The 24,587-nt window shown below is 48.1% G+C and overlaps 1 protein-coding gene across 8 annotated transcripts in view; it reads left to right on the top strand.

Annotated features, from left to right (window-relative positions):
- MTR (5-methyltetrahydrofolate-homocysteine methyltransferase) overlaps window positions 1–24,343 on the top strand; it is a 107,135-nt gene extending 82,792 nt beyond the window's left edge. For 5 of the 8 annotated variants that reach the window (XM_082721311.1, XM_082721310.1, XM_082721316.1 and 2 more), the window contains 9 exons: window positions 5,432–5,513; window positions 8,425–8,523; window positions 9,613–9,688; window positions 12,642–12,797; window positions 14,043–14,239; window positions 16,663–16,863; window positions 17,869–18,061; window positions 19,124–19,236; window positions 19,683–24,343. In XM_082721311.1, coding sequence (XP_082577437.1) covers window positions 5,432–5,513; window positions 8,425–8,523; window positions 9,613–9,688; window positions 12,642–12,797; window positions 14,043–14,239; window positions 16,663–16,863; window positions 17,869–18,061; window positions 19,124–19,236; window positions 19,683–19,769 — 1,204 coding nt within the window. In that variant the 3' untranslated portion in view covers window positions 19,770–24,343. The remainder of the gene's footprint in view (window positions 1–5,431; window positions 5,514–8,424; window positions 8,524–9,612; window positions 9,689–12,641; window positions 12,798–14,042; window positions 14,240–16,662; window positions 16,864–17,868; window positions 18,062–19,123; window positions 19,237–19,682) is intronic. The other 3 variants (XM_082721313.1, XM_082721312.1, XM_082721315.1) reach the window with 1 other exon arrangement.
- The last annotated feature ends 244 nt before the right edge of the window (window positions 24,344–24,587 follow it).

Genomic DNA, 24,587 nt, shown 5'->3' with positions numbered 1-24,587 from the left:
CATCCCATGTATAACCTGAGCGGATCATTTTCACAAGTAGTAACAGTGTTGTGGGTCATTTATTCACTAACTGCTTTTCATCCTTGAAGGACTCTATAATATGTCCATTGTTGCTCACCTTACAAAACTGGGTTTGTTTTTCCGCTCAGGACTTACCCACTAGAATATGGGGCAGATTATTCTTCAGGGGTTTGACTACCCATTGAGAACTGGGGTTTCAGTGAGCAGGAATTTGGGTGTTTGATAGTTGATGATTTTAATGTGAATATTCATCAGCCTAGCAGAGAGTGACCAGAGAATTTACAGACTGTTGTGAGGATGAAGTACGTTTTAAGATCATGATTGTGAAACAGAATACCTGTGACACTGGTTTCCAAATAAACTGTTTTAGAAGGCAGGACACCATACTGAGGAATTCGACTTCAGGAAACCATGCATAGCTCTTATGCAAGTTGGAATATTACAAATGGTCCATTCTGTCATATTTCTTACCAAGTAAGAGATTAAAGAGGATTTTAAAAAACATTGGGAAGCAACATAACAAGCTCCTCTAAGATACACCGTACGTAAAATTAGCTACAAATGCCTCCCAATAATTAGAAACTGGTATATCAAGTTAGAATTAAGTGGGTCAGAAGTCACCTACTGTCTCTCCATGCTCCTGCAAAACTTCGGTCCTCTTCGTCTGGGATTGGCGACATGATCCTCCCTGAAGGTGGAAATCTGGGTCCCATGACCTCGGGAAGTTCCTTCAGCTCGCCAGTGCTCTGTTAATGTATGAGCTCCGCCTTTTCTCGTGCTGTTCTCTTCATGCCTCTTGCAGTTTCTGGGAAAATAATTGGAAAATAAAAGCCAGTCACCAGATATGTGTTCCCTTCTCCAACGTGATGCTAGAACAGCCCTGGCAGGATAGATTCCTGTGCCATCTCTAAGAACCTCAGCTCGAAACTCCCCCATGCTGACTCCATTCTAAAGCAGCGACGGTGGGCGAGGCCTTATTTCATCTTCCTCAAGCCCTCTTCTTTAAGGAAGCTCTTTTCCTGAAACCTAAGTCAAAAAGAAAAGTACACAAGTCAGAAATCTACAACTCGATTAATTTTTACAAAACTGTACCTCTGACTTAAGTACATCTAGATAAAGACATGACGGTTATGGTGCTCGGGGCGCTGGGCTGGGTCCTCCACGGAGTCATCCATGACAAGATGGCCACTCTGCCGTCTCCCATCACTGCAGCTTGTTGTTGCCTTCGTTTCAGCTTCATAGACATGGAGTCCTGCTATGTGTGTTCTTTTGTGTCCAGCTTGTCTTGTGCACCGCTATGCCTGGGAGGCCCAAACTGGTTGTTATCGTGGTGGTTTTTCCACTGTGGTATGTGTACTATCTGTTGTATAATACACTGTGGCTTATTATCCAGGCTGCTGTTAGTGGACACTGGCTTTTTCCCAGTTTGGGGCTGTTTGGCAGAATGCTGCTGTGCTTGTATTTCTGCCCTGAAAGCAAACTTGCTGGGTCCTGTGTATACGATCATCAGCATTTAGCATTGCTGGGTGGTTTTCCAAAGCGATTGTATTAATTTACACTCCCGCCAGCAATTAAGGGAGTTCCAGTTACTCCACACCTTTTTCAATTTTATCTATTTTCTTTTTTTTTTTAATTTTATCTATTTTCGTATGGATATAATAGTATCTTGGAATGGTTTTCATTTGTGTTTCTCTGCTGACTAATGACATTGGCTACCTTTTCATGTGTAGGTTGACCATTTGGTTAGGCTTTCTAAGTCCTTTTTTCTTTTTTTAATTGGTTATTCTGCCTTTTTTCTTGCTGATTTATATGCGTTCATATTTATATTGGATGCAAGCTCTTTATTAGATGGCAAATAGATTCTTCCATTATGGCTTGCCTTCTGCTGTTTTAGTTGTATTTTTGGATCACAGTTTTTAATTTTCAGGAAGTCTGATTTATCTGTCTCTTCCTTTACGATTAGTGCTTTTTGCATCTCTCTAAGAATGCCCTCTACTTCTGGGAGAGTCTGTTTTGCTGGAAGGCAAGGAATAGTTGGGGAGTCTCAGAAGCCCTCTGAGAGCTCTTGCTCTAACCTCCCACAGAGCTGTGGAGAAAACAGCGTGTTCCATTTTTTTGCCTTTGTGAACTATTATTTGAGCAGAGGACGGCTCAAGACTCCCAGGTTGTCATGAAGGAAGATGAGGGGCTGTAACATGTCCATGGCTTTTCCAGATCTCAGTGGCCTGTGGTGGCGTGATGGAAATAGAACGGTACTCCCAGGACACTTGCGATGAGCCTGATGGCTGACTGATGGATCCTGGGACGAGTTGAAAGGGCTCTACAGCCGTGGGGTCGTGTGCGCGTGGAAGCATGCCTGGAGTTCTGTTTTTAACCTGTAGCTCTGAGAGGATAGAGAACTGAATGTTCTCCTGTCTGTAACACATATTGTTTTGTATCACAAGTGAGAAAGGACTTGCATGGAAATCTGGTCCTGTTATCTATACAGCTTCTCACAGGCATAAGTCTGGCAGTTAGCACTCAATTTTTAAATGGTTCAAAGCCAGTAACAACAGAGTGTCTTTTTCAGTTATTTTTTGTGAATAGTAGAGAATTCAAAAGGAAGTCCCATTCCTTGAAGAGAGAGGTCATTTCCCAAGTTTTTGTTTCTGTTTTTTAATGAATCGTTAGGAGGCAAGATGCTGAACCACGTAACTGGCGTTGTTTTCCTCATTGCATTGGCTCCCGGGAACCTTGGAACTTGGGCCGGGGTGGGGGGGTGGGGAGGATTTCACAGACCCGACTTCTGCGTCCCCACTGCTGACTGCCTCCCGTCTTTGTTTCCCCAGACTCTCATTTTTCTCATCAAATTCTGAGGGGTTTTTTTGGTCATGCTGCATTTATATAAACCATTTTAATTCTGGAAGGATAAGGCATGAAAAAAATGCTTGGATTACTTGTTCTTTTTCAGAGTTTTTAAAAAGACCTTCTAAAGTTAACACTGTCCTGCCCGTTGGGCAACCGTGGTGGGGGGGGGCGACTCATTGAATCACCGGCACTGGTGAGGGAAACAGCAGACAAAGAGCTGAGATTCAGCCTCAGGGCCCAGCCCTGTGCTCTTGGTCTGTCAGAGGGAAGGAGAGAGTCCAGTGTTTTTTATCGTTTCAGGCTTCAGAGAGAAATCTGCTTCCCACTGGAGATGGTTGCATAATGGAAGCTTAGAAGAAAGTAGAGTCAATGTCATTGTTTTATAAGGAAACCAGAAGTGCCCTTGATGGCCGATCCAGCTCAGATTTGTGGCTGTGCTCATTTAGCTTTGTCAGTGTGTGTGTGTGTGTGTGTTTGCATGCGCGCACGTTTGCGCGCTGGAGAGCAGCACTTTGCTTTTATTTGTTGTTGTTGTTTTTAAATAGTGGAATTCATCCATTTCTTCTTGGTGCCCTTGTCCAGAAGATCATCAATGAGAGAATGACCAGAATTGCACTGGGAATCTTTAGATGCTTAATAAATATTGATTGTGTTGACTTAAGATTTAAAACTGCACCTGTTCCCTTTAAGAGAAACGTCAGCCAAGTCATGTCAGGCTTAATGTTCCCCGGAGAGACTTCAGGCAGAATGTACATTGAGGGATATTTGTGTGTTGGAAGAGCTGACCACCCGAGGAAGAGAACGAAAGCATGGTCTCACTTTTGTTCTGCTGAGAAGCCAGAAGCAGTTTCTTCTTTAAAACTATTCCCACTGTTTGAAAATCTTCCGCCTTGTAGAATACCCAAGATACTGTCAAATCTTTGTGCCCACAGTGGGCACCAAACAGCACATCCTTGGAAGGCAGTGGAGTTGGTTGGCTGCTTCGGGGCCATGGTCTGACTCCCCCACCCTGCTGCTCCTCACCCCACCCTCCCAGGCCCGGAGAGTGTCTGGCGCCAAGTACTTAGGCCTGTGTATCTCTTGTATCTCTCGGTTCTGTGACTCTGGGCTGTAGGCTTCTGCTTTCTGTCAGTGTGTGGAGGCACCTGTAGAGCAGGGACAGGTGAAATGTCAGGGTCTTGTCTGTCTTGGGGAATGAACTTTTAGTCATCCCTGAGGAGCCTGTTAAAAACACACTGACACATATATTGTGCCTTTAGTGTTCCCTTGGTTTTTAAAAATTACCTCAGTAATCTATGCTTGTTATTAGAACATGTCAATCACTTCAGAGGAATGGAAAGTAAAATTTAATCTCTCCCTTCCTGCCTTCGATTCTGCCTCCACCCTTCGTCTAACCAGTATTGACATCTGATGTGGATCTCTCGGGTTTTGTTCTGAATATACAGAAACTTACATACCAGGTTGGCAGGGTAGGGCAGGTGAAGAGTGGTAGTACTTGTTTATTTAAAAATCAGAATTGTAAAACAGACTTCTGTTACTTTGGTTTCTCCCCTCTACTTAGTAGCATATTCTGGACATCTTCCCAAAGGAAAGTGGGTGTTAGTGGAGGGGGAAGACTAGGAAAGCATCTGACCCTGGGAAGAGTGCTGGGGCCTTCAGGAAGAGGATGGGCTGGGAAAAGACTGGGAAGGACGGGCTGTCCTGAGGAAGCCCCAGTGGCTGCCCTTTAAATGCACTCGTGGCAAAGTGCACATTCATGCCCCACCTTCAAGGCCCTGGTGTAACCACTGTCGGGGAGGGTGTGCAAGTGGATCTTCACCTCTTACACTAAGGTGCCGTATTCTATAAGGAAGGAGCAGCTAGGGAGCCTGTGCTAGGAGATCCAGTAATCAGAGGGCAGCTGGCGGCGCACTTTGGTCAGTTAAGTCACCTCAGGGTTAAAGAGTATTTCATCCTTGCTGCCCACATTTCCCAGTCTGGCAGTAGGCGTTCAGACGTTGTTGCCACTGTGGCCTCTCTGTGTTACTTCGTGTTAGATTTATTTAGGGTCTGAGGTTCCTTCCTGCAGTCCAAGGTGGGCTTGGGGTATCCCTCGGGAATGGGGAGCAGCCCCTAGCGCACGCATCCCCTGCCTGGTGTCTGTTTCTCCGGGGGCCCAGAGGCTGTCCCAGCCCATTTGAAGGGGGAAATGCAGCCTGAGCTTTATGGCAGCCAAGTGCAATTGCCGGAGCTGGTTAGCAACTTGGTTCAGACAGGCTGCTAATGAGTGCGAGGTCACAATCACGGCCATGTTCACAGAGAGCTGAAGACAGTCTTCCACATTTTGTGACAGACTGTTTTTATATTACAAGCTGACAAAGTAATGTCTTTTCCCCCGGTCTCCCCATCTTGGCGGGGTGGGGAAGGAAGTCCTCTTGTCTTGCAAGGGAAATGGGAAGTTCAATATTTGAAGTACCTTATAGCCTTTCCTGGGAAAGCGTTATCTCTAATGGTTCCAAACAAGTGTCGTGGAGGAACTTTCAGCCCTAATGGATGTGTTTTTCTTCCCAATCCCTCTTTCTAGAACCCACACGGCAGTTAAAATAGCTCCAAGATACAGTGCGCCTGTAATCCATGTCCTGGATGCGTCCAAGAGCGTAGTGGTGGTAAGTGTAGGGCCTTGCGTCCACTTCAGATATTTCATAAGGAGAGGAGAAGATACAGAGTTCAGGGCATTTCCCAAGATGATGATCTTCTTCTTCTTCTTCTTTAAAGATTTTATTTATTTATTTGACAGACAGAGATCTCAAGTAGGCAGAGAGGCAAAGAGAGAGGAGGAAGCAGGCTCCCTACTGGGTAGAGAGCCCGATGTGGGGCTCAATCCCAGGAACCTGGGATCATGACCTGAGCTGAAGGCAGAGGCTTAACCCACTGAGCCACCCAGGTGCCCCCCAAGATCTTCTTTTATTTTTGTGCAATTCTACTAAAAAAATGAAGAAAGCCTACAGCTTGTCATAGTGTCATTGTGGGGGTCTGTATTGCTAGAAGGGGGCAGCCAGGCGAGGAGTCCTGAGCTGACTACAGAACGCTGGTCTGAGTAACGTGGAACCAAGACTCTTGTGGCCTTGACACCAGCCTGGAGGGAGAGGGGTTTCAGCCATTTACATGCTCTTACAAACATGAATATATACCGTCTTAACTTTAATCCAGAGCTAAAAACAATGTGCATTAAAAAAAAAAAAAAAGTCCTATGTCCAGCTAATAAAGACTGCTAATGCAGCAAGGGCCGAACCAGAAGCCAGATGAGGTGTGGGCACCGGTACTCCCTTTGGTCAGGCCAGCTGGATGGCTAACAGTGGTAAGCTCTTCTCAAATACAGAGAGATGGCCACCTTCTGAAATTACTCAGACTCAGTCTTTTGATCCAGCCGCAGTGGGCATGGCCCAGGCCTGTGGTCTGGAATCGAACACTTGGAGGATTGTGAAATATGGCAACTATGTAGAGCTTTAAGACTTCAGGATACCCTTGCTTTCTTTCTTTCTAAATAAAAGCCAAGGTGCCAATTCTTAGTTATTTCTAAATTATAAACTATATCTTCAACTTTTTCCCTCTCATTGTGTTGTTATTGTTACGAAAAATAAAGAATAAAAGCATAAAACATGTCTGAATGATTAGCCTGGAAACCCACGACAAGCTCTGATTTTGTGGTGGAAAGTTCACAAAGATCAGCCCATATAATGGGCATGAGCTTGTTTCCACCAAGCAAGTCAGACTGGGCAGGGAGGGTCTTGTCCCAATGACTCTGGGTGCTGGGGCCCCCGGGGGTGTGGACAGTGCCTGCAGACTGGTGTACTCTGTCTACCCAGTGGGAGCCATGTCAGAGTCCTGTTAAAAGTCCTTCAAGTGTTTAGAAAATCAGGATTTGCTTTCTCAGAGTCTAAAATCTAGTGGAATGCAGTATTTTAAATAATATTTAAAAACACCAGTTCCGTGTACTTTGGGGAGCTCAAGAGTAGGCATCCCCTTCCTGTCTTCATTAAGCCCTGCTGGCTTTCCTAAGTGAATACTCCATTTAGCAAAGGTGGATGGAAGCCCGGGAAGTACTTTGTGGGGTGAATAGTGAATACCGTGCAGGAGCCTTTTGTTAGGCTTGTCGCAGTGCTTCTCTCTGATTAGGTTCCTTGAAGTGTTTTGGCTTTACACTAACTCTTCGGGGATTGGATTGCTATGAGAGATACTTGGAAGATTCACGTAGAATTGTAGACATTTCAAGCCAATGGGCTCCTCAGCCATCGTCCAGTCTAATTTGGTCAGTTTCACATAATGTTACTGACCTTCCAGGCCCTTGAGTTGGAGAATCCAGCTAGAGGCTGAGAGATGATGAGGCCGTGCAGGGTTTTGAGCTGATGGTCGCCAGTAGCTTTTTCTTCTTTCATGACAATGGTATTTTGAGCTTTGCTGGGGGCTATTCTCTCATCACCTTGATAATCCCAGTCATAGACAGGATTTAGCTCATCCTAATTTTATAACTGACTGAGTTGCCTCCCATTTCTCAGATGATGGGTTTCCTTTCTTTTCCTAGCAGAAGCTCATGGTTGACCATGGACATGAGCATGAGTCTCATTCCTTCAGCAGACCTTTAGTGAGGAGATACCTCATCTATGCCAGGCACAGAGCTAGAAACTGGGGGCACGAAGGCAGTTAAAGTGCAGTCCTGCCCTCCAAGAGCTTGTCCACTTGCCTCCAAGTGGATATGCAGACAGACACTAACAGCCTGTGGGAAGTGCAGTGAGGGAGAGATGCACCAAGTACCTTTGAAACACAGAAGAGCCGAACCTAACTAGGGTGTTGTGTGAGTCCCCTGGAGACCCTCAGTTTCAGTGATGTGCTTGAAGGACTCCTCGAACTAGAAACACCGTTCTACTCACAGTCACACTGTATTGCTGCCAAGGGATACAGATTAAAATCAGCAGAGGCAAAAGATACAAAGGGTAGCATCCAGGAAAGGCCAGGCACCAGCTTCTAGGTGTTCCCCCACATCCCCCGCTCTTGTGGAATCCTACGGACAGTGCTTAATCCTTCCACAAGTGACGTGGGATTCCACAGGCAGCACATTGCTGACTAGGAAAGCTCAGCCAAGCCCTGGTGTCTGCAGCTTCTTCTGAGAGTCAATCCCATAGGAATGGAATGCTAAGCACCTGACTGTTAATTACTCCAGATTCAGACAGATACAACATGAGCCAAGTCTCCCCCAAAATCATGTGGTCCAGGCTCCAGGTGGATGAACAGTCTTAGGCAGGATATAGCCAGGGCTTTGAGCTGATCTCTCGGGAGCCACCAAGAGCCACCTGTTTCTCTGGAATGTGTGACTGACCGTTGGACATCCTCGGTCCACTGAGCTAGTCTTCAACTGCGCACCCCCTGGCAGGAATTAGCAAAGCTGGCAAAGGGAGAGGGAACGACAAGAATGAGGAAAGGCTTCCTGGAGGAGGCATCATCAGAACTGACCAGTGTTGCTCCTGTTTTCTTTGTCTCCTTTTGCTCCGACGTTCTTGAACGTCGATCTTGCGTGTTCAGTGCTCACAACTATTAGATGAGAATCTGAAGGATGAATATTTTGAGGAGATCATGGAGGAATATGAAGATATTAGACAGGACCATTACGAGTCTCTCAAGGTAAGTGACAAAAACACTGCTAGTTTGGCCATTAAAATGATCCTGCATTTTTTAATGTGACTTTATTGTTTTAAGGAGGGCAAAGATTTAGGATCATTTCAGAGATGCCCTGTTTCCTAGTTCAAATTGGAATTCTCTAGTGTCTAAGGTCCCAGTAATTTGGGGCTATCCTAAAAGTAATTTCATTCATTCCACCAAACATTTATTGGGTACACAGTAGCTGTTAGGTGCTGGGCCAGATAGCAGAGTTACGAGAATGAATAAAACATACCCAGCAGGAAAACAGGAACTGAAACATTATATAGAAACGACCCTCCTGGATCCCTGTTCTTGAAATAGCAAAAGAAAATGAAGACATCAGATAGGACCATTGTCACCTCTCTCCCTCCTGCCTAGTACAGACTGCGCAGAGCAGTGTTACGAGAACTGTCCCTCTCTAGATAAGCTTCAGGGAATCATTGGAAAGCAGACATAATCACTTGTTAGAAGTGGCTAGGATATTTCTTCCCAGTTTATCTGCCTGTTGGACCTTGTCTGTGGTGGGGCGCCCTTTGGGGGTGGCTAGGCGAATGGAAGGAGACAACAAACCGTGTGAAAACCGGTGTTTCTGAGGTGTTGACTAGCCCAAGATACTGTGCTTGGTTTTCTGTCTCTCCTTAGGTCTGCCTGCAGTTGACTGTTTCTTGGCTCTGCCTTCTGGTCCGAGGGCTGGCCGATGGCAGGCTGGTTAGCCCTGGCCTCAGGTGTTCGTTCTAGCCTTGGCCTGGGGGGTTCTAAAAGGACAGGCAGGACACCACTCTGTTGCTGTATGGTTACTGCATGGTTAAGGGATCTAATATCAATATTTAACGGATATTACTGACTCTTTACTCTCTGTTGTTCTGGTGCTAATGGGAAGCCATATTGGGTGTAAAAGGAAGAGCTTTTTAGGATATGAATTTTCAGTAATAAAAAGAAGTTGTGGGTTTTGTTTGTTTGTTTCTTTTTTTTTTTAACAGAAGTCCCAGACTAGCTTTTGGGACGCACTTTAGTAGTATCAGTTGAAAAGCTAAGAGTCTCTGACTAAAATAACTTTTCTCTTTTTCATAGGAAAGAAGATACTTAACCTTAAGTCAAGCTAGAAAAAACGGTTTCCATATTGACTGGCTGTCAGAGCCCCCTCCAGGTCTGTCTGGCTGTCAGTTAGAGAAAGGCTGTGTGATAATGAGAGCTGGAGAGGTGTTTCTATTTACTTGGCTACAGAATCCAATGGGCAGCTAGAGACTCTTAATTGTGTCTAATAATAGTGACAAAGACAATGATGATTGAAAAAAATAAGTAAATAGGTACCATTTATGGTGGATCAAACCGTGTCCTGAGACTGGGCAGCTCTGGGTGCTTGACAAAACTCTGTGGTGAACGTGCTGTTGTCCCCACTCGCATGTGAAGACCCTGAGTTTCGGGTCAAGAGCCCAAAAGGTTTCTGGAGTTCTCTCTCTGGTCTGTCTTCTGACCCACACTCTTTCTTCTGTGTGGGACTCAACGGGCCCCTCCACACCTTGATGTAAGTTCTAGAGACCTGCCTGGGTGTGCTGTCGCTGAGTGGCCTGGGTTGCAGGGCAGGCCCAAGTGTAGACATGGAGTGTCTGAGATTGAAGATTCCCTCACTCTGAGGAGACTTTTAGAACATCTCAGCAAAGCAAGAGCTCCTATCTCTTGTTCACCCTCTCCTGTTCTCGCTCTGAATGCTTCCTTCTATGTCTTTTGTGGGTTTTTTTTTCCCCCCTTTCTTATTTCCAGCCACGTCTCTTGCCTTATGGAGGTGTTTATGAGGGAATAAAAGGTGGAAGATGTTTTGACACGCTCAGAGAGGCATGAGGTACAAATGCAGAACTGAGACCGGTAAATAGGGGTTGTATTACTTGAATCCGTATTTCCAAGGTAATACCTCAAACCTGGTCTACTTGTTCACAACATCTGTGTTGCGCATATGCTCAGCAGAGTGGAGATCGTTAAATTGGAAATGTACGTGAGACTGGATCTGATTTCAGTCCTGCTGAGCTTAGTGTGGTTGAGTAGGAGGAATGCTGCATCGGGAGTCAGGAGGTCTGGGTTCCACTCCCAGTTTGGCTCCTGGCTCCGAATCACTGAATGACCTTGAGTGTCTCACGTCTGTGGTTCACAGTTTCTAACATGTAGAAAGGAGTTACCCTGTGGAAGGTTGTGAGGATAAAAAAAGTTCAACTTTTGAAAAATGTAAATCACTGTATAGTCCAGCTGTTATTTTCCCTTTACCTTTCACTTTGAAGTTAGAAAAACATAACAAGGGAAAATCCCACTTTGACCCAAATATCCAGCACGATTCAACGGAGACAGTCCTGTGAAGGCAGTGGTGGAGATACTTTTTGAATGTCCATCTGTCCCAGGGTCGGGCTGCTATGGGGGCCTGTACTTACGGCTTCAGAAGGGCCGAGGCTGAGGTACAGTTTGCAGAAATGTTTCTGAGGACAACCGAGTCTTCTAGTAGTTGCAGGAAGTCACTTTATAAAGGGAGAAAGAAGGGCTCTTCTCTCAAGGTCCTTGGTGGTAAAATTCCAGAAGAGCATCCTGCAGTGACTACAAGGCAAGAGTGAGCATTCATCCAGAGGAAACGTGTAGTTTCTTCTTAATGGTCCGACACATCAACACAGTAGAATATTACGAAGAAGAGATTATTCTGAATGGGAAAAAGATGACCAGCAACAAATGAGAAAGAGCTCCCGTGAGCATGTATGGGAAGATAGAGATTTCCAGGCAGAAGTAAGAAGCAGCTCTACTTTCCCTGTACTTTTCTCCCTCTCACGTCTACCTCTGACTATGTGATGACACAAAAATACTCTTGAGGCTCTGGTGTTAGCCCGGAGCACCTGAGATGAGTAGGAGACTGGGAGTTCTCCGATCCCTGTTTACAGAGCAGGGAACTGAGGACACAGGGGCCAGGAAGCTGGTGGTGTGGTGGTGACATCTGACTGTGGCCCGACCCCCTGCAGGGTTGGGGGGTGGGGTGCAGGAATGCTGCCATCTGTCTCTGAATTCTTTGTCATTAATTCACTTACAGTCTATTTTAGACTCGCAGGGAGCCGTAAAGAACAATATGTTGAAGATTCATGTATACCCACTAGCCACCTAAGAAATAACCTGGTGTAGGGGCGCCTGGGTGACTTAGTCAGTTAAGCATCTGCCTTTGGCTCAGGTCATGATCCCAGGATTCTGGGATCAAGTCCCACATGGGGCTTTCTGCTCAGCGGGGAGTCTGTTTCTCCCTCTGCGGGCCACTCCCCCTGCTTGTGCTTTCTCTCTCAGACAAATAAAATCTTTAAGAAAAAAAAATAGGGGCACCTTGGTGGCTCAGTGGGTTGAGCCTCTGCCTTCAGCTTGGGTCATAATCTCAGGGTCCTGGAATCGAGCCCCACATCGGGCTCTCTGCTCAGCAGGGAGCCTGCTCCCCCCCCACCACCAACCTCTCTGCCTGCTTGTGATCTCTCTCTCTGTCAAATAAAGTCTTAAAAAAAATAATAACCTGGTACCCATTTAAAAGAAGAAAAAAAACAAAAACAAAGCAGCACATACATAGTGGGAGTCACCCTTGTGCTCCTCCCTCCCCTGCAGGATCCTGAATTTGATGCCTTGTTTCCATGCGTTTCCTTATATTTTGCCTGCATACGTATGTAGCAGTGGGCACTAGAGAGGATTGATTCACATTTCTAACATTTTTCTAAGTGGGTTACTGCGTGTGTCTTTCTACAGTGGCATTCATTGTAGTATTGTCTTTATTTGTGCAAGCGAAGTAGAAACCCAGGTTTCTTCTCTTGGACTGAGGGGCTGAGGGAAGAATTTCCAAGGGCAGTGTAGACAGCTCCCCGGGAAGAGTGGTCTGATTTAAGATTCACTGTGGAGTTACTCCTTCTCCGTGATCTCTGAAAGTTCCGCTGTGTGTAAAACAAGTCCTATAGGTGGCAGGCGACAGGAGGGAGGGGGATGGGGAAGTCCCAGAGCAGGGAAGAGCCAGCTGGGGAGGTGTGTGTGCAGGCGGCGGCCATGTGTGCTGGGCACTCAGCAGGTTCCAGCATCGTCCTTGATATCAGGACCTCTCTTTACAGTGAAGCCCACGTTTCTTGGGACTCGGATCTTCGAAGACTATGACCTGCGGAAGCTGGTGGCCTACATTGACTGGAAACCCTTCTTTGATGTCTGGCAGCTCCGGGGCAAGTACCCGAATCGAAGCTTCCCCAAGATATTTAAGGACAAAACTGTAGGTTAGTTCAGGAAGCTCTCCCTTTCCGCTCTGCTGTTCAGATGTAGTGTTGGGACTTTGAGGATGAGAAGGGGAGGCAAGCAGAGGGTTTGGATTCTGTCGGATATAGTTTATGGTTATAATCTAACGTATAACATAGGCTGTTGTTTCCCTGTTCAGCTCTTCCGTGGTTTTAAACTGCTAGTTTGGTCCACGCTTATAGGATAATTGGGCATTTTGTTGATCTGTTCTTTGATAAATGCTTATTGATACCAGTTTCGAAGCAGGCTCTGTGTCGGGCCCTGGCAATTAATAGAAGGTAATGGGAGTACCCTTGCTCTCCAGTGCATGGCTTAGAGCTGGTATGACCACCAGCAATGGGCAGTTCCTGCACGGCCTGCCATGCTCCTGCCAAGGGGCCGAGTCCAGGGCATTTGTGAACACAAGGCAACGAGGCCTCAGACTGGGAGGTCAGGGGAGTCTTCCTGGGGGAAGTGGTATGTGAAGTGCTTTTTGAAAATGAAGTGGGAGGGACTGTGACTAGGGATGCGAGATGTCCCTGGAGAAAAGGGTGTCCTGGGCAGAGGAGACAGAGGATGGGAAAGCACAGTCACATGTGTCCATTGGGGGAAGTGCCAGGAGTCCATTGTGCCTGGAGCACAGGTGGAGGGAGGGGGTGAGAGGCTAGAGACGTGGGTGAGCTGGTAAACCACTGGCCCCATTTCTCCGGCCCAGCCCCACCCCCAGAATCTAGCCCCAGAGGCATGGGGTCACCATGCCAAGCTGCTCAGAGGATTAGGAGAGAGCCAGAGGAGAGCAAGGTGGAGGGGTGTCCTGCTAGGAGGTTGAGGTTAGGGCCAAGAGGGGCCTGGCATGGAACAGGCACCCAAGTGCAGCCCTGGAAGCACTGCTGAGGGGCTGGGCCCACAGTTCCCTCCTCCACCTGTTCCACGGCCCCAGAGGCCACTTCGAGGTCTCTGGAGTGATGGGTGCGCAAGGAAGGTCGGTGATGGAAGGATCTGGCTGGCTTCACTTGCTGGGGGGCTCCAGGTTGGGCTCTCTGCCCTTTGTTGAACTGAGGCAATTGGGGGTGCTGCAGTCAGCCTGAACCACCAACCCCAGCCACGGACAAGCAGCAGTGAAATATTTGGGGGGAATAGGGAGAGTGGGAGATGTCTGAGGAGGAGGAGTGGCTTTAAAAAGAAGTGCTTTTCTGCTGGCTCTCCTTGGCATTTTTAAGTGAGTTCTTACCATGTTCTCCTAATAGGCGAAGAGGCCAAAAAAGTCTATGATGACGCCCAGAACATGCTGGAAGTGCTGATCGATCAGAAGAAGCTCCAAGCCAGGGGCGTGGTGGGGTTCTGGCCGGCGCAGAGCGTGGAAGATGACATCCACCTGTATGCAGAGGACGCCACGCCGCAGGCTGCAGAGCCCATAGCCATCTTCCACGGGCTAAGGCAGCAGGTACGGGGAGCCATGTGCTCCTGAAAAAAACATCAGTAGCAATTACATAAGCCTGTGCTGTGTCTGCATGATAGGTCTGTACTGCCTCACCCCGGAGGACCACTCAAAGGCATTTGTGAGGATGGTGGTGAGAAGGAGCCGGTGTGGGTTGAGAGGCCGACCCCTTGCACCAGGAGGAGGGGGTGTTTGAGGTGGTGTTGGACAGGCCGATTGGACACGCTGTTGCTGCCTTGGTGCTCACACACAGATGGACATTGCTTTAATCAAAAACACCGGTTTGCGTGCATGCATATTATTAAAATAGGCCAGTGGCTCCCTATCTCAAGGGGAAGACAGGCGGGGACACACGTTTGCTGAATGTCTGTGAGGGGCCAGGTGCTTAGCTGGGTGCTGGCCAGACTGTCCTCCTTCACTTCCATGCCGCCTTGCCATAGACACTTTACGTCTCCATTCCACAGGGGTAGGGGAGGAAGGCTCACGGAGATGGTGCTACGTCCACGGCCTCAAAGAGGGGAGCACGGCTCGTCGCACCCAGCAGCTGTTCCTTCATCGCACTGGCCTCCCTCAGTGCGAACCGGCATTTCTGAACGCGGCTGGCTCTGCTGTCTCCCCACCCGGGAGAGTGCAAATACCGTGCGCATGTCCCTGTGGCCGCAAGGAGAAATAGTTGTCCTCCAGAGTTGGAGCCGGAACTCACCAGAGCCATTAACAAAGGGTTGCAGTAAATCATCCTGCAGAGTTCCACTGCTGTTTTTGGTCATTCAGAAGTGATAGTATTGCTTTTAATCATAAGCACCATGTAATTCATAGTGACGGGTGGCTTCACTATAACAGCATCTGACGGGATTCTGTAGTTTGGGATGTTGCTACCATAATAAGGTCGGGGAGGGCAGCTCCATCCCTCCTGCCTATGCCCAGGCTCCGACACCACAGAACACAGGCCGCTGGCTCTAGTGTTCTGTTCCCGCCCCTCCTCACTAGTCAGCTGGTGACTTTGCTCCTGCAGGTGTAACTCAGGTCACAAACCTCTGCCCTGGCCAGGTTTTTTACGTCCAGCACCAGTCATGACCAGGCAAGCTGTGGCAGGCCGTGTGAGGGCAGTTAATGGAATGACTTCTCCATGTGCATATGTTATACATTCGGATAAGTCACTGAGCTTTCTCCCAGCATTCTGGAAGATTCTGGCTGCAGCTTCTTACTGCCTTGAGAGGCTTCTGTCTCTGTGACTGTAGTGACTGTCTCTTCAGTGCTGTGGTGCTTTGTGACCTGTCTCTCCTTTTGGTGCCAGGAAGCTCTGTCTCCCTCGGGCTTCTGTTAGCGAAGAATGGTTGATGGACAGAGTGCAGCTGGAAAGCCGCTCCTCCCTGCGTAGCGGTCTCTGTGCTCTGTGACATTTCTGGGGGCTGTGATCAAACACCTTCTGGCCGCGTAACCATTTCTGCCCAGTGTTGGTTTGTCTGTGCTTGCTTCCAGAGTCGGCAAGCAAATGATAGCTCTAGAGCCTCTGGTGTGCTGCTCATTGATTAATTGATCAGTCTTACATGCCATACAGTAGTCAGGAGCGTGGGTTGTGCTATCAGACCCCTGACCTACCACCGGCAAGCTCTATCCCTGGTTTCCTGTCTGAAATGGGCCTGATGGTATCACTTCCTTACTTCACATGGTAGTTGGCAGCATGAAATTAGCAAATTCACTGCAGTACTGACGTACAGTAAGCACTCGGTACGCACTAGTTACTGACTATTCATCTTCCCAGCAGGTATTTCTTGGTTGTGAAATATGTATATGACTTTATCTGCCCTCTTGGTGGCAGGGGGCAATCTGTCACCATTTGGGCATGAGAAACTGGCAAAGATGGGCACCCGGCCTGGAGGAGAGGCTCCCGAAGCGAGGCTGCTGAATTCTGGGTCTTCCGAGCCACCACCATGGCTGGCGGCACAGGGTCCTGGGCTGCTGACCGGACGTCTGCTGATCTGTGTCTGCTGATGCGAACTAGAGGCTTCTGCATTTAGCAGATCCCCTTTGGATGTAACTTTCAGATTTAATGTTGATTTTGAATTGAAAACACCTTTGGGGAAAATTTATTTGAGATGAATGCTTAGGGTTCCGGTTGCTAGCACAGTGCCTGGAGACATACGGTAAACGTGGGAAGGAGCAAACTCGGGGGTTTCTTGACTGACATGTCATGTCACATCATGTCGTGTATTTTTTTAGAATCTTATCTCTCTTGTTGATTCAACAAATATTTGTTGAATACTTGCTACATATCAGGCTCTCTTCTAAGTGCTGGGGATATAACGGTGAACAAAACAGACCTCCCTATGTGAAGCTTAGATCTGTCTGCTGAGACTAGATTGCCATCTGTTGCACATTGTTCCCATGTCTGCGCTGATGCTCAGTCCGTCTGTCTGTTGGGTTTGAAGGCCGAGAAGGACTCTGCCAGCACGGACGCGTACCACTGCCTCTCAGACTTCATCGCTCCACTGCATTCCGGTGTCCGCGACTACCTTGGCCTGTTTGCCGTCGCCTGCTTCGGTGTGGAGGAGCTGAGCAGGGCCTATGAGCAGGAGTGTGATGACTACAGCAGCATCATGGTCAAGGCTCTGGGAGACCGACTGGCAGAGGTAGAGCGGTGGCACTGGGCATGGGATGGGGAGCGCCATGGGGCCAGGTGCTGGGCAGCCCTTGGCATCCTTGTCCTGCTGTTTCGTTTTTACTGAGTCAGATGAGGCTGGCGTTAGCATCCCATGCAATTTTATTTTATTTTAATTATTATTATTATTTTTTTTTTTAAGATTTTATTTATTTATTTGACAGACAGAGATTACAAGTAGGCAGAGGCAGGCAGAGAGAGAGGGGGAAGCAGGCTCCCCGCTGAGCAGACAGTCCGATGCGGGGCTTGATCCCAGGACTCTGAAATCATGACCTGAGCTGAAGGCAGAGGCTTTAACCCACTGAGCCACTCAGGTGCCCCTTATTATTGTTTTTTAAATTTATTTTATTTTTTCAGTGTTCCAAGATTCATTGTTTATGCACCACACCCAGTCACATGCAACTTTAAATCCGCTTTTCTTGAATTGTTCTCACACATAATGTTTTAGGCAAAGGGACACCTCCAGCAGTACCATAGTTCCTAGCTGTCCTTAAAACAACGGTGTCTTCCCTGCAGTTGTGATGTCTCCCTTTGCTTGTTGTGACATCCTTGTGAGGTGCCTGAGAAATGCAGGACAGATTTCTGTGCCAGGCCTCCTCGTTCTCCTGTTGTGATGCACTGTAGATTCCTCATCTTTCTGTGCGTGCCCAGGGTCCCCTCTCTTTTTTCCCAAGGCTGGCAGGGGAGGTACTGGCAGCTGGAATTGTCCTTGTGTTTCCTCCTGGCCACTGTCAGGGAAATGTTTTAGTTCAGGGACCTCGAATCCCCCAGGTCCTTAAAGAGGGGACGTCAGAGCCCAGGCAGAGAGCCGCTAAGGCAGCGACAGGCGAGCTGGGAATCCTGTCCTGCCCCTCTCGCCCGCTTCCTCCTGCTTGCAGTGCAGGCGAGGGGGGTGCCCTGGTGGGCTTTGAGGGCAGGTGGGCCGGGGGGACGGGAGCTCCTGCCTCACCCGCGCATGCCTTGTTCCCTGCTGCAGGCCTTCGCGGAGGAGCTGCACGAGCGGGTCCGCAGGGAGCTGTGGGCCTACTGCCGCTGCGAGCAGCTGGATGTGGCCGACCTGCGGCGGCTACGCTACGAGGGCATCCGGCCAGCCCCCGGCTACCCCAGCCAGCCTGACCACAGTGAGAAGCTCACCATGTGGAAGCTGGCCGACGTGGAGCGGTGCACGGGTGCGCGCGGGGACCGGTGGGGCGCCCTCCCGCTCTGTGCGGGTCACGGGTGTGCTCCTGTCACAGCAGCACACATGGGGCCACACGTGTCAACACGTGGAAGGACTCACAATGAAATCCCACCCTTTCCACGTCTGGGTGCTCATCACACTATTTTATGTCTACATTATTGAATAGTCATCCCACTTTCAGATTGATCGACTTCCGTTACTTTCTCTTAACGTGTAACAGATGAGAATTGAGCTTATCATACTGCCCACCCATCTCCCGTCGTGATTCCCCGCTACAGGGCTTGTCACTGCTTCTCACCTCTCCATTAGTGACCTTCAGAGCCGTCAGTAGTTCACATCTCTCACAGACTGTGTGTCTGGACACAGATCCTGTCCTCACCTCTTCCCTCTCCTGGCTTTTACCCTTTATTGACACAGTTAACAGTGTCAGTGAATGAATCAGAAGCCGTCAGTGTCGATCAGGTGAAGGGGACTTGGGTTCTGGTGAGGGACTGAGGCATTTGGGTATACACTGGCAGGAATAGCGTGGACTCCCGGAGCCATAAGATACCGATTCGAGTCCTTCCTGCTGTAAGCTACCCGGTGCTCTCCGGCAGTGTTTAGGTTTCATGCTGCTCTGTTCCTCGTCCGTAAGATGAGTGGCTTAGATGGGACAGCCTGGGACTCCCTCTGAGTACTGCTGTGGGCTCGTTCTCGGGGCCCGACTCTTGGTCATCCCAAGGGGCAGGAGCCTGGGGTCCACATGGTGCCTTCTTCCCAGGGTTGGCGCTCCTTCTTTGAGAGGCCCAGGCTTAGGGGCAAGAGGCCTCTGTCTCTGATAGTGGAGGACTGGCGGTGGGAGGGTACAGACAGTCTTTTCCAGGCCTGTCCCCTTGAGTTAGAGGAGACTGGCCTGAATTTTGTGCTGTGTCATGTGTCCGCCTCGACGGCATGAGCTCACTTTCCTTCACCTCTTCTTCCTCAACAAGGGTTAATTGGGTGCTGCCAACCGCCAGGCCCTGTGCTAGGCACTGGAGAAATCAGCATTTCCCCTCTGTGTTGCTTTCTCCAGGCATTAAGTTAACGGAATCCCTAGCGATGGCACCTGCTTCAGCAGTATCCGGCCTTTACTTCTCTAATTTGAAGTCCAAATACTTCTCAGTGGGGAAAATTTCCAAGGATCAGGTAAGTTAGCTGTTTCATTGTGTGTGGCTTCCCTAGATACCTGTCTTGTCTTACATGGAACCGAAGAACCTATTTTATTTTACATGTGAATGAGAATAAAAAGGAAGGGAAAGTGTGACAAAATTCACCCCCAGCTAATGTCTTCATTTGGTATCAGCTCATGACCCCGATCCTTGCCCTCCCATCTATGCACCTGCGCCCCCAACGCCCCCAACGCTCATGCACTCCAGCCTCATCTCAGCACCAAAGACTTACTGTGTGTTGTCTCGTGCCCAGAGAACAAGGAGACTTGGTGACTAGACAAATATCCGTCTCCATCTAGCTTAGTAGATTGCTATAAGACAAGACATGGAAGGCTTCCACGTTTCCTAGCAAGTCCTGTGTCAGCTTCACTTCAGAAAGCCTTAACCATTTGGGTTCAATGTGCTGCTTTTAATCTTTTGCAGATTGAGGATTATGCTCTGCGGAAGAACATGTCTGTGGCTGAGGTTGAGAAATGGCTGGGACCCATTTTGGGATACGACACAGAGTAACTTTTTTTTTTTTTTAATTCTTTTCTCTGCTTGAGGATCCTCAAGGAAGCGTAGTGTAGAGTGCCTTTAAAATGAACGGCAACAGCAGACCCAGCAGCCCAGCTGCCCCTGGGCGACATTCGTTCTGCTTCAGGCTTTGGAAGACCGTTTGGTGGATGGAACCTCCCTGTGTCCTTGGAAAGCAAGTGGTTCCTTTCTAGGGGACCTTGAACCAAGAGCAGCACGCACAGCTCTGGGGGTTTTCCTGGTCCCTCTGGACGGGACAGGCTGGAGATAGAGGTCTTTTGCATTTCAAAGCAAGTCAGCTTGCTTTTTTCATTTTTACTTTGCATCTAGGAGGCCACTTGTTATCTTTTTTTTTTTTCCCCTTTCTCTTGCTCTTAAGAAGAAAAAGGCCCGAGACTTAGCTGAATAGAGAAATATAGGGAAAAAATGTGACCCCTGGCAAAATCAGTGTGTGTGCAGTGGGGCATTTTACTCTGAATGATTGCAATAGTAGACTCTGACAGGGAAGAAGGTGTAAGTTTGCTCTCTCTCTGGAAGACCTCATTTTCATTTTCTGAAGTCCCGATTACATGGGGCAGAAGGCCCGCTCTCACCATTGACTGCTCAGAAATGCTCAGGCTGTTTACCCTAGTGTGGCCAAACACTGGTGTTCTCGTAGGATTTCATGCTCCCTGCCCTGACGGGGGAGAAGGAGGTGGGGCGAGGTGGCTGCTCGGCGTGGTTAGCATCTTTTGGCTGTTTTCCGGAATTGAGAGGCCCTCCGCTGAGCTGGGGTGTCCTGTGCGGAGTTGGACGGATGAGCAGCGTGACTCCACTCAATCCCCCCATTTCTGCACCAACCCAGCTGCGGATTCCCGCAGTGTAGGAACAGCACAGTGAAGTGTTACCAGTTGTTTCGGGGGAAACGGCGAAGAACTTGAACTTTGAAGGGAGACCTACCTGGATTCACATTCCATCCTCGCCACTACCTATGCGACGCAGGCCAATTGCCTCCACTCTCCAGCACTGTCTTCTCATCTGTTAAAGCAGGGACAGCGATTCCAGTTCCTCCGTCAGGGGCCTGAGGGGCGGGTAGATGAGGTGATGCTCAGAGGGCACGTGGCAGGGGCTCTGACTCATGGTGGCTCCTGTGGGGCTCAGTGGGTAGCGCCTCCAAGCACATGGTTAGTCTTCCTGGCAAGGGAATAGACTAACAGGCAAGACGATACCAGGGGATGCGGTTGATAATGACCAGTCTGACTGCCCTTGGTGCCCTTTCCTGAGATTAGATCCCTGTTTACACTGTGACTGGGACAGGGCAGCTGCTTCCGTGTCCTGTGAACCGGGAGTACTCAAGTTTGGTGTGACAGCACTCTCCCTTGGCTCTCGTAGCTGGCCTTGCTTCCCAGAGCAGTTCTAGCAAGTGTATGTTCAAGTGCATTGGAGGCAAAGGGAGAATGTCTTAGGAGAAGGAGAAGCCTCCGCATCTGCATTGTAACCACGTGGACTTAGCGTGTAACGGGCCTTCAGCCGTCACTGGCCCTTGAAGCAAACACAGCTGTGTGCTTCTGTGGGTACCGTTAGTCTGTGCCTGACTGAGAACGGGACTCAGCTTCCCGGGACACTTAGTTGGAAGACTTACCTTCTGGTCCATAACAGGTGTGTTATTCTGGGTACCTTCCTCCATGAGAAAGAGTGATCTCCTCCGAATATTTGAGTGTATTTCGTCAGAATTAGAGTTGCTTAGAGTCTCCTGATGGCACTGAGTATTTACCATCTCTTCCCTCAGCTGGTGATGTGACAGAATGGCTTGCTTGAATGTATCATTCATCTGATCCCATGAGGGATGCCTTTTTTTTTTCTCCAAAGACAAAAACAGCCAAAAAGTTTGAGCGCCAGCATATTCATGAAAGAATGTAAAATGCAAATTGAAAACCCCTCCCTTGTACATGTCACACCCTAGGAAGGCAGGTAGGTGGCTGTGCTGAATTCAGGGTCCCTTCTGTTTCGGAGCCTATCCACTCAGAACCTCTTCAGGTCATCACCGTCAATCGCTGTCCCGTGAACCCACTTGCTGTCACCATTTCACCAAAGATGCCACATTATTTTTCCCTCTAAAGAGGTGCTTGTTCAGGATCTTCCTCTCTCTGTTGCTTGCTGTGCTGTCCGCACTGAGGAGCCTGGTTTGTGGGGTAGTGGGGAGATTGGGTGTAGGACAACCCATTTCTCTTTGGAAATGTTCTCCTCTGTCCTCCCTGCACTCACAGCCAAACTCACGCAGAAAGCAGAAAACAGTCCACCATCTTTTTGTTTCTTTTTGGCACACCCTCAACAGATACTAAGTATCTACTGCTCCCTCTTTCTCTCCTGAACCCAGTGAAGTTGGGTTTTTACCTGCCTCTTCTGGCATCAGTGACCCCTCAGAGGTTAGACCCAGTGGCCTTCCCAGTGATTGTCATCTGCTTGGGCTTGGACAATACTGACCCACTTTTTCAAAACTCACCTTTCCCTACTTTCCCCTTGGCATCACTCTCTGGTTATCCTTCTGTGTTTTGGTCATTTCTCAGCCATTTTCATACTTTTTTTTCTTCCTCTGCCCATTTAAATCCTGGTGTGCTCTAGGGCCTGTCATTGGTGACCTCCTTAGCACGTGTAGTTTCACTGGGCGATCTCATGGACTCAGTATTCCCATCTGAGCTCCGTCCTGAAGAGCACAGCATATATCCAACAGCCCCGGACAGATGGACACCTCAAACCCCATGTGTCTTGTCTCATTCCTCTGCAATTATAAAATTCAGTCGTGAAGAATGGTGCTACCACTCCAGGACCAAACCTCACAGCCTGTATCACCTTTGGCTTGGACTGTTCCAGGGATTTGGAAAGTGAGCATGGGAAACACACACTTAGCCTACTTTAGTCGGGACAGCAGTTGAGGCACTTTGGGAAGGCAATGCTTAGATGAAGGCCGACTTGGGACTTGAAGAATAAAGATAAAGCAAGGTAGGAACAAAAGAAGAGCTGTCTGTGTTCACGAGCAGGGATATGAAGGATTGTAAAGGTATCCGGTCTCCCCAAATTGATAGTAGGTTCAGTGCCATTTCCAACAGAAATTATAATAGAGGCTATGTTTAGGGTGACAAGCAGATACTTAAATTTTACGGAAAAGGAAAGGATTAAGAATAGCTGAGTGCTTCCAGATATGAAGACAGGGTTATGAGTCAGTAGTTTTGTGTGTGGTGCAGAGGTGGGCATTCCAAGCAGGGCTGTGAAATGGGGAGCCACGGGATAACCATGTGCGTCTTGACCTTTATGACATGGCGGAGGTGGCTTGGCACATCCGGGAGGACAGGCAGGGTGACCACACAGGGTGCTGTGACGATGCTTATCTGAAGGAAAAAGATGTGGTTTCTGCCACACAAGTTATCCAGCCATCAATTCCAAATATATTAAGGTCTTAAATAAAAAAATATGTATGTTTCAGTGTTTGCATGAACAAGCCTTACGGCAGGAAAGAATCCCTCGAGACATAAAGCACTAACCACAAAAGGAAAAGATGGTTACATCAACCTTTTTTTTTTTTTTTTTTAAAGACTGATGTTAAGGTAATAAACAATGGAAAGGAGCAAAAAGATAAGCCATGACTTGAGATGTTTGTATTATACTTAAACTGACAAAGGATTAGTAAGCAGAATAGATAGAGGGTTCCTATTTAAGAAAAAAAAGAAACTGGGCAGAATTAGACCAGAAAAGGCATTTCCCAGAAGAGGAAATACATGTGGCTTACAAAAACATGTTGCACAGCATCGGAGATCAGAAATATGAATGAACACAACAATGAGATCTCATTTTACACCCATAAGGTTTGAGGAAGTTCAGGAGCCTGATGATATGGGATGCCGAAACAGCTGCAGCCAGTGACCAGGCACCTGTGCCTTAGAAAACTACGCTCCCCCACCAGAGTGGAACTCGTGCAGTGCCTTAGGATCTGGCTTCCAACTCAGACTCCCTCTTGGGGATCTAACAGATTTGCACACCTGCACCCGGAGGTGTGGGCGAGAACGTTCATGGTAACATCTTCATAAGAATCAAGAACTGAAAAACCCAAAATGTCCATCTGTCTCTAGGGAGGTGGATACATAAGCGAGGTATATTCACGCTAAGGGGTATTAAATTCAGTGGTGGGAATGAATGAACCGCAGCTGTATGGGACAATAAGAGTGAATCTCAGAAAATAAGCAACCAAAGCAGATTCCAGAAGACCACATGGTATGATGCTATTTTTATGGAGCCCCCAAACAAGCAAAACCAAAGAATATACTGTCTAACCATATGTAAACAGTAAAACTGTGTTGTGTTTAAAAAAAAAAAAAGTAAAAACAATAAACCAAAATTTAGCAGCATAATTAACCCTGAGGGGGGAAGCGGAGCGTATTGTAGAGGGATACGTGGGTGGATGCAGTTATTAGTAATACTCAATTCTTGGGTTGAGTGATAGGTTTATGTATGCCTTGTAACAGTTTTATGTGTTAAATGTATTTAATGCATGTATTAAGTGTATTTTAAATAAAGACAGAATAATAAGTGGAAAATCTGAGTTGATGACTTTGTGTATAATGTTGTATATGCGTCAAGTAGATGTTTTTTGGAAAGGAAGGCCGTGTCTACCAGAGTGAACAGTGCAGAGGTGGGGGCAGAAGGGTGCTATGGGCGGGGGCCATGGTGCCCCGGGCTGAGGGCCAGCGTGGTTCCTGCCTGTCAGGCTTTGGTGAATGAGTGCACGCAGTACTGCTTGCTATGGCACAGGATGTAGGAGGGAAGAATAGATGACTTTGG

Source organism: Mustela nivalis (assembly GCF_964662115.1).
Source record: "Mustela nivalis genome assembly, chromosome: 2".
Lineage (NCBI taxonomy): Eukaryota > Metazoa > Chordata > Mammalia > Carnivora > Mustelidae > Mustela > Mustela nivalis.
This window is presented reverse-complemented; position numbering and strand designations above follow the sequence as displayed.